The following is a 10,287-nucleotide window of genomic DNA, read 5'->3' as shown; positions in this document are numbered from 1 at the left end:
ATCAAATTGGGGACCCCACATAGCTGCACTTCCACTGTAAACATTACTGGTCGCCCACACATCTGCTTATATTAGAATACTTATATTTTATAGTAAGGTGTTCTCTGTAATCTCTTCAGAGCTTAATTATGAAATCATAAAAAATTCAGTATAGCCAACTGAATTCTGATCCTAATAAATGAGGGACCTCTAGGGAAATGGAATGATAAAATGTACCTGCAAGAAACCGTTACATTACAGAAATTCAGCATTACTTAATGGCAATCTCTCCAAAATGCATTCCCCTCCCCTTTGACTGGTAAAGCTTTAAATGCCTTTAGTGATATACAACATTCTTTACATAATTTTTGCAGCTCATGTTCATAGCTGCTACCTCATCAACCTCCTTTGCTGTAGGCAAGTTATTATTATTCCTTTAGTATTAATGGAAACCACAGCCAGTTGATTAACAGCTGCAGTGCACTTATGGGGGATTCCAGTATAGCCTCTGACTCGCCAATCCATTTAAATATCACAGAAAATACTATCCACTGATCCCTTTTGCATCCACCTGTGAGATAAAATTAAGCTGCTACTTGGTGACTAGCCCAAGATCCCCCACTGAATTTCATGGCTGAGTAGGCAACTGAATCGAAGTCTTAACGTTCCAAGTTAAATATTGTTCCCACTGGCTCTCATGGAGGTAGTAATGCAGACATGACAGAGATATTGTATGGATTCCTAAGATAATGTAGGTAAAGCAGTGAGGACACCCTAAAAGATAGGAAGATGATGGTGGTAATACGAGGTCCATTGTTCATCCACATCCGTAACGCAGTTAATTCTAGCTAACCAGCTCCAAACCCAACATTACCAATGAGAACATACCAGTTCAACATAGAATATACCAGTTCAACAGAAAAATAAGATAGTATGATGCGGGGGGGGGAGGATCTGGGGATATTTTTTTTTCCAGGAGACCCAAAACTTTTTAAAAAACTTTTTAAAAATCAGGACATTTAAATTAAGCATGAAAATATAGTGTAAAACTCTTCCTAAAAACTGTTTTTGAATACAGGAACCATGGTGAGTAAGGACCCCAGCAAATGCTTGCTTACAGCCTCTGAAAGCGAAGTTGATTCAGCGACATCGCTTGCCTTAGAGATGAGATATGCACTGGATTCCAATCGGCAGATCAAGAAAAGGAACAAAGCCCTACAGGTGAGATTCAAAGACATCTGTGAGGCCCAAAACGAGCAGCGGGACAAACAGCTTTCTACATTACAGCAGACAGACAAAAAGGAAGCAAAGCCCATCACTTACAGAGCAGCTTACCGGAAATATATGACAGTGCCTGCCCGGAGATCAATCCCTAATGTTACTAAGAGTACAGGAGTTCAGACTTCACCTGAACTTAAAAAGTGTTACCAGACATTCCCTTTGGACCGGAAAAAGGGGAATATAATCAAAAGCATAGCTTCTGTTGACACTTTTCCCAGTCAAAACAATGGATTCCTAATAGATGTTAAAGATAAAGACAGCAGAATCTCAGGGGAGGCTGCTCAGTGTAGCAAGAAAGTCACTGGATTTGTGACAGCGGAGTTTATTTCCCATACTAATGAACGGATGAATGCAATAGAGCAGCCTTCTAGTGACAACTGTTCAGAGACATGTAGAAGCACTGATTTGCACAGCTGTACTAAAGAACCTCCTTCTCTTCAAAACTCAGCAGCTTCTGTTTCAGAAGAGCCTGATTACCAGCTGCATGACAAAGCAAAACACCACACAGGGCCGTTGGGGAATGAGGAAGCTCATCCAGCTACCCATGGAAAAGTGTTCAAGACCGAAGTAGCTTCTGTCTACTTGCCTGAATCCAGTTCACACACCTCACAGACTGACCTGCAAAATTCTGCAGCAGGGAATGAATGGTCTCTGTGCCCAGCTGAGGAGGACAAAAAAAGAACAGTGCATCTTAATGGCCTGCAATCACAAGCCGTAAGTGCAGCTCAGGCCTGTTCGACGCAGGCACAGTGCCAGCCGACCGAATGTAATGAACAGACCCTTCAGATACATGTTTCGCCTATGGAAGGAAATCAGCCTTGTCAGACAGCAGTCGCTGTGAGTGAAGGATGTCAACAAATCGTGCCTCACACAGAAGTGGTAGACTTGAAAGCACAGCTACAGATGATGGAGAACTTGATCAGCTCAAGTCAGGAAACCATAAAGGTCTTGTTGGGTGTTATTCAAGAACTGGAAAAAGGAGAAGCTCATAGAGAAGGGTAAGCTGCTTTTACAATCTTCCTTAATATGCACAATCATCTCATTTGCTAAAATTGTTTACAGTCGAACAGAATTCTACTTAGCATTTTACAGTTTCAATTATATTTTTATGCATACCCAGATTTTTTTTTACTCCAAACATGTTAGAACTGCTACGAAAGTAGATGTAACTGCATGTGTATTATCTTGTTGCATTACTTTATTTTCATGAAATAGTTATACCTGATTCACTGTACCTGCAATACATAATTCACTGTCTAGCTTGACACTAATATACGAATGCTGCAAAATGACCTTCAGTCTATTTCATTTGTTTCTACTGCATATAAAACACTTTATGTTTTAGTACAATTGTATTTCTAAATTAGCATGCCTTTGATACCAACATAATTTCTTCCAGAAGGTATCGTTTAGCAGATTTAGTACTATAGGCAACAGGAAAGCATTCAACAAAATCAGAAATTGTCCTAAATATACAGCAGTTTTATTTGACAGAACTGGAATGCCTACAGAGTATTTTAAACATGCATTAATGTATTCCTTCTCTTGTTTCACAATTTACTATAAAAGTGTTACTCAGATCTATTTGTATAAGCATAGTTATTTATTCAGACTCAGCTAATTAAGTCTTTATCTGATAATTGTAACTTTTGTGCTTTTGGCATCTCATATGCATTCTCTTCCTTCACCCTTTAAAGATGTATTGTCTTTATCTGCTAGTTAATTCAACGGTTGCATTCTGGCAGACACACTTTTCAAATTAATGATTGTACATTTCAAACACCTCCATACTTCCTAAATGCTTTGCACAACCCTAGTTTCTCCCATTCTGGAAAACATTGTTCCATTTATTCTTTATAATTACCTAAAATTAGCAATATTTACTTAGGTTGCTTGAGGCTCCTGATGCTGCTCTCCCTAAATAAGCAAATAAATAGGAAATACAGTAAGCATTAGATCAGTTTACAGCACAGAAGCAAGGTGTTCTCTTGAATAAATGTGTCAACATTTTATCAAGATGGGCAGCTGTGTTTGTCTGTAGCAGTAGGAAAGAGCAAGAGTCAAGTAGCACAACAATTGTGGCAGGGTATGAGCTTTCATGAGTCACTGCTCACTTCTTCAGATACACCTAGAATGTGAGTCCGTCTATCCTTTTATCTTGGAGAGTGGAGTGATTTCAGATGCCGAATGACAATAGCAGGCAAATGACAATAGCAGGCGTGATATACAGACAGCCTGCTAACCTAAAATAACTTCTCATCTGCAATGATAAATTACTTAATAGTAACTCTGGTACCAAGGCCTGCAACAAACCAATATGCCAACTTTGCTGTCATGTCCTAGCAACACCTTCAGATCCTAGCTACACCATCAGTGGACCCAGCAACATCAGACATACTATCTCAGGTGCTTCATACTCCTGCTCATCCTGTAACGTGATTTATGCCATCACATGTCAGCAATGTCCTTCCACCCTCTACATTAGACACACAGGCCAGGCTCTACGACAAACTGGGTGTAAGTCTAGATTCAGGTGGCTAGCCGTGTTGGCATGAAGCAGCAGAACAAAGTTTGAGTCCAGTGGCACCTTTAAGACCAACAAAGTTTTATTCTGAGCATAAGCTTTTGTGTGCATGCACACTTCTTCAGATACAGTGAAATCATATCTGAAGGTGCCACTGGACTCAATTTTTGTTCTGGACATAAGTCTGACATTAGAGACCAGAACACTCAAAAACCAATGGGGGAACATTTTTACCTTCCAGGACATTCAGTTGCTGACCTAAGAGTAGCAGTTCTCTTACAAAGGAATTTCAAAGGGAAACTGCTGAATTGCAACTGGTAATGAAGCTCAAAATATTGCATCCTCCTGGACTGAATCGAGACCTAGGTTTCCTGTCTCATTACAAAACACACCTACTACCCCTTTGCCTATCACGCCTGCTGTTGTCATTCACCTGATATTGTCATTTGCCTGCTATTGCCATTCAGCATCAGAAAACATTCCACCCTCCAAGATATAAGACAGATGGACTCACATTCTAGCTGTATCTGAAGAAGTGAGCAGTGACTCATGAAAACCCATACCCTGCCACAAATTTTGTTAGTCTTTAAATGTGTTAGACTAAGCAAATTTTGTTAGCCTGGACGCTAACATTTTATTCTTGGCTCAAAAGCTTGGCATCATTTATTCATTTAATGGATAACCTGCTTGGGACTCAGGCCAGGTTACAGGGTTTTTTTCAAATAGCATTCTAAATTTGCAGCTGCTAGGTCACCTCACATCCTAGGTGAATCTAGTAGAACAACTTGTGTTTTAAAAAGGTAATGTTGAGTTTCTCAGTTTACCAAAACTATATTTTCTTTGTAATCTGCATTGAGAGAAATTCTGTCAAACTCTTGTTAGCTGAAGAGACTCCTTTTGGTCATTATCAAGAACAGAGAATTTAAGAATCACTTAAATGTGGTTATCATTTAGTCAAAAAGTGCTTTTCTGGTTTCGGTTTGAACTGCAGATGGATAATATAGAACACAAATTAATCTCTGATTTTGGATCTTTTCGTATTTGACCATAATAAATTATACAAACAATGGACTCTCAAATTAGAAATCTCTGCTGGTTTCTTTCAAAACTAGCTTTTAAGAGAACAAATGCATATCATAAGAACATAATATAAGAGAAGCCAATGTTGGATCAGGCCTATTTTGGATCCAGGCCAACACTCTGTCACACAGTGGCCAAAAATACCAGGTGCCATCAGGAGGTCCAGCTGTGGGGCCGGGACACTAGGAGCCCTCCCACTGTTGCCCCCCCCCAGCACCAAGAATACAGAGCATCACTTGCCCCAGAGTCCCTATCTATACCTTGTGGCTAATAGCCACCGATGGACCTCTGCTCCATATGCTTATCTAATTCCCTCTTGAAGATGTCCATGCTTGTATCTAAAGGCCAGCACATTTTCAAGTTAGACTGACAGTGATGATAGGTTTTTTGCAGATCACAAAGACCCTTAAATTTAACTAAGGTTAAATGGATTTTAAATTGGCATGGATTTATGCTATTTGTCAGTGTGAAAGTTATTGACAATCAACAGAGGGTCTACTTCAGCCAGATTGCCCCTACTTGCATAAACCATTTTGTAAAGGGTCAAAACTGTCAAAGTGCATTCACTATCAGCCCCTGATGTCATTAAAGGACTTGGCTTGACTGTCTTCCCCTATGCCGTTGAGATCAAAAAGCTCCTCCCTCACCCAAGTGGTTTTTGTAAAATCTTATCTAACAGCTGAACAAACATTATATGTAGCATTTTGATATGCTCCATTGGTTTTCAGACTTTCTGTCTTTTGGAAACCCGAACCACACTGACTCATCTGTCAAGAAATCCTTGAGTGTTTGCCTCAGAAGTCCCAGAAATTTCTTCAGAGCATTGTATATGAACAGGAGCACTGATCTTCAGCTAGTGAGTCATGACCCATAATGGGTCATAACAATGGCACTACAACTTACACGTAAAAGAAAGCAGGAAGGGAACATTGTTGGCTACACTGCACATGTATCCTGGTTATCTAGACTACTTTAACTGACTTGGCTTCACCCTACCCTTCCTCACACTACCCTAAAGTTGGAAATTACATTTTGGTAGCAATACTAGGAATTCTCTTGATATCTTCTCCCCCCCCACACACACACACACAAACATGCATTAATTACAGTTCTTGAAGTCCCAAGGATGAAAACCAGCATGTCTGCAGTGGATATCTACCTTAAGAAAAAAGAGGCACTTTTCCAGATGTAATGCTAAATCATGGGTTGGTATTGTGTGAGTGAACACTGCTTATGCATAACCTCCCCCCCCCAACTTGTACTGAGTTTGCCACTATCGGTGGGGTGCAACTATGTTAATAATGGCAAACTGTGGTTGGCGGTGAAGACAGAGTAACTAAATGAGGGGTAGGGGGAAATATGTGAGCACAAGCAAACCATAGTTTTGGCCCCCTAAAGTATCCTAAAATAAAACTTGAAACCACCAATATAATATGACCTTCAGAACAAGAATAGAATATTTCATGTGCCCTGGACACACCACATCATCCAGGTTTTAACATGACATAGACAAGAGAAAGAGGTTATCAGCAAAACTTGGATAGTTGCTTTGAAAATAACTCTAAAAATTAAAACATTTCTGAATTATCACTACAAGATTATGTATTACTTTGTCTAGCAGACAAAAGGTAGTCTGTATAGTGCTTATTCTACCATATAATTTCTAATAGAAAAACGCACATTGTGGACTGTTGGGCAGACTTTTTTTTTTTTTAGAAAGTAGACTGCAAAGGCCTGATTCATTTTAGCTATTAATGTAGGAATGCAAGGTGGTAAATGCAACAATATAATCCAACAGGGGAGACCTTTATCCAAACAAAGTGGTAATTAAAGTCTTAGGGCTCCCACTAGCACTCTACATTGATGTAAAAGATGGAGTAAAAACTGCCAGGACTGATTATAACATTAAGTAAAATTAACAGTGTTTGGATTAACACAGTATTTATCACTGTCAAGTGTGAATGTTTCTATGCTGGGGGCAATTGTAGTGATAAGCACCATGCTGAAACCAGTATACAATGCCTGTGCCAATGTAGCTGGAGTGTGCTTTTGAAACATGTACACTGTTTCCTACTCGTGACTTTGCAGGGATATATCTTGCCATTTTTCTTCTTCCCGCCTTTCATTGCCATACATGTTGTTAAAATGCAGGTGCTCAAACTGAGAGGTATCCCCTCCCCATAGGATAAAGTTCTAGGAAAGGAGAAACTTCCTGCCTCCCCCACAATCTAGTTTAGGCTCAATAACATCTGACAGAAGTCATTGGGAATCCACAGTGGATTTATGAGGGTCACCATCACAACCTGATTTGGGACTAGGCGTGTTCATGTTGATCTGCAGCTGATCTATGTGTGGTTTTAAAAGCGTTGGATATTTCCCATCTTCTGTGGGAGAAGCCCTGTTACATTCCCCCTTAACAGTGTTGGACTAGTACCGGTACCAGAATTCCCAGATACTTTAGGTGCATGTATACAACTGTGTGCAAGTATTTCTTCACACTTGCCTATGAAATGGGTAGTTGGTGCTGGGTAGAGAGAAGGCAAAGCAAGTTTAGAAAAATACCCTATGTTTGAGAAACACTAAGGCTGGATTCATATTAACTTAAGGAGAACAGAGATTCCCAGGTGGATCAGAACATCCACACTAGCCAGTAAAGGGACAAAAAAACAATTTATAATTTTTAAATAGGAAGTTATACAGCTGTTGTGATTTTAAAATGGTACTTGTTCATGCACAAACATTTGCATGACTCAAGGGAAGTGATTAGACATGTGCATTAAAGAGAAGAACTAACCAACAAATGTGACATTTAAATTGATGTTAACAAAGAAAGCATATTAGGATTCCAGAGGATCTTAAACCATGTGAGTCAGGGCTGACTTCAGCTGATTTTCTTTGGATTTTAGCAGCCAGTCCAAAAATTTAGGAACTAGACACATTTTGCAGGCTCCAGGTTTTTTGTATTTTAATGACCACATTTTCATATTATTGCTACCACCAAACTTGAACCTGCCCTCTTTTCAGAGTTTTTGTCATTATATTACTGCTATGATGAAAATGCTGTAGAATATAAATAAATATAGGGATAATAACAACAAAAAGCTATCCTCTAATGCTAAACCTTTTCCCCGGTTTCTCATAAAATTGTTACTGCTTTAAAAAGCCCTGTTTAATTTAATACTGCTGCCAGTATAGAAACCACTACTTAAGAAATTCATGCTTCATCTTTAAATAGACGTTTGTGCACATTTATTTACAACAGAAGATACTTTTTAAAATTGTTGATGAAAAATAATAAATTAACTTTATATTTGTACCAAGAATTGCTGAAAGACATCACAATAAAATCACTGTCAAACTGTTAGGCACCACAATGAAATTTCTAGGTCCCATGGCAACCTGGCACCTAGTATTGTCTAGCCTGTGGTAGTGGATTTTGTTTGCTTTTCATACAATCATTTTTAAATGAACATTGTTCTACATGAAGGAGTCAACTGGGGCTAGCCAGTGAAACATCAGACAGCCTGATGAGGACATCATTCACTTCTCCAATCCTCTGTAATAGTACATTTTAAACTCGGGCTTTTATTTTGTCGCACAATGAGAGGTGGGCCAAAACCGTTTCATCAGTTTGTAGGTTATTCAGCCACACCTGCCTCAGAACTCCTCCTGACTTCCTATCTTACATAGACAAGTTTCAGAAGGCTACTTTATCTAAAATAGCAGTATCAAAGAACCATCTAGGTATTATAAGCTAGATATTTCACTATCTTAGCCTAACGAATAATCAGATAGCAGTCCATACTAGCCTCTATCTAGAATCAACTGCTGTTGCTTATGAAAGAAAGAAGCCAAGATACTTCCTTTCATACAGCAGATTCCATATAATAACAGCCCACCCTGATAAGCCAGGAAACATATATAACTAAATATAAAATATTTATTTATTTATTCTCTGTCTTTCTCACTGACACTCAAGAAATCAGGAATTGGTTTCAACTGTGTCAAAGCTAACAGAACTCGTGATAACTTCATCCTCTTTCTTAACACAGCATTGTGAGACACCACAGCTTCCATTGAACTAGTCATCATCACTGCTGTTACCCACCCTCCTTCCCTGCTGGGTATCTGAGCTGAAAGCTTGTTCACTGCCTTTACTAATAAGTGATCACCCATTATATGTAGTGCCGTTCTAACAACCAGCATCAGACAGTAATATCAATGACATTACAGTTGGAATTCAATACAAATTCATTGTAATTACATTTCCTTATCTGATTTATATATCAGCCATTGGCCCATCAATCGCCACTCAAGAGTATTCACGTGCCATTGGCTGGGTGCTGGGTCTGCTCTTCTCGCCTGCCCAGTGCTAGCATGGCCACTATTCCCTGACAGAATAAACTGCTAAAACAGCTGTCTCTCCTGATGAAGTTGCTTCACCTCCTCCTGCTGCTAAGCTCCCTTTCACTTCAGTGGCTGTTGCTATGCAACCAAGCTTGGTTCTGTCAGTAAAAAGTGGGAGGAGGAGGCCCTTTCCAGGCCTATTTTGGCTTTTGAGAGAAAACTTATTGGGGCCCGTCCTGACCAGGGTTGCCAGCTCCAGGTTGGGAAGTTCCTGGAGATTTTGTGGTGGAGTCTATGGAAGGCAGAGTTTGGGGAGGGGAGAGGCCTCATCTGAATAGAATGTCATAGATTCCACCCTCCAAAGCAGTTATTTTCTCCAGGGGTCCAGACATCTGTTGTCTGGAATTCAGTTGTGATACCAGGCAATCTTCAGGCTCCACCTGGAGGTTATTACAACAACAGAACCACGGTGTATAATAGCCAGTAAAACAGTAAATCACCGTGTACAATTAAACAATATTTGTTAGTTTTTATATGCTATGTGTAGAATTCAATTATTAACAAGATTACAACAATATCACTACAGTATACGATATAAAGCTTAACAGTACATACAAAGTAATATCGTTACTAGTTACAGAAACAATTAAGACAAACGACGGAGTTCTAGTACACTATCCATTTGTATGTCCTTCATCAGGTTTGTCATTCTGTAATTGTTTCTTCACAAGCATGAAGTGCTGCAAGCCATATTTCAAAATGCTAGTTCTTATACAAATGTTGATGTACGCTACCGCGCTTAGATTCTGGTGACTGGGGAGCTCCTTTAGCAAGCTTTAATGTGACTGGGTCTACAGCATATTGTGATTGGCTAAGCCTCTGTCAGTTAGCTCTGAAAGAACTTATGACTGACCCAAGGTCACACCAGCAGCTACATGTGGAGGAGTGGGATCAATTCCCCTGGAGAAAATGGTGGACTTTGCCTCATTATACCCTGCTGAGGTGGCCTTCCTAGGACACCCAGTGTGACGTAGCAGTTACTGCTTCAGGGAAGGGTCTGCCAGACCCAGGTTCTT

General features: G+C 39.7%; 1 protein-coding gene across 1 annotated transcript in view; it reads left to right on the top strand.

Annotated features, from left to right (window-relative positions):
• The first annotated feature begins 1,062 nt into the window (after positions 1 to 1,062).
• FAM196A (family with sequence similarity 196 member A) overlaps positions 1,063 to 10,287 on the top strand; it is a 47,578-nt gene continuing 38,353 nt past the window's right edge. The window contains exon 1 of the mRNA XM_015406546.1: positions 1,063 to 2,258. Within this exon, the coding sequence (XP_015262032.1) occupies positions 1,063 to 2,258 (1,196 nt within the window). The remainder of the gene's footprint in view (positions 2,259 to 10,287) is intronic.

The sequence above is a fragment of the Gekko japonicus genome, unplaced genomic scaffold, assembly GCF_001447785.1.
Source record: "Gekko japonicus isolate JY-2015 unplaced genomic scaffold, Gekko_japonicus_V1.1 scaffold23, whole genome shotgun sequence".
In the NCBI taxonomy this organism is placed as follows: Eukaryota; Metazoa; Chordata; class Lepidosauria; order Squamata; family Gekkonidae; genus Gekko; species Gekko japonicus.
Note: the sequence above shows the minus strand (reverse complement) of the source record. Positions and strands in the feature narration are given on the sequence as shown.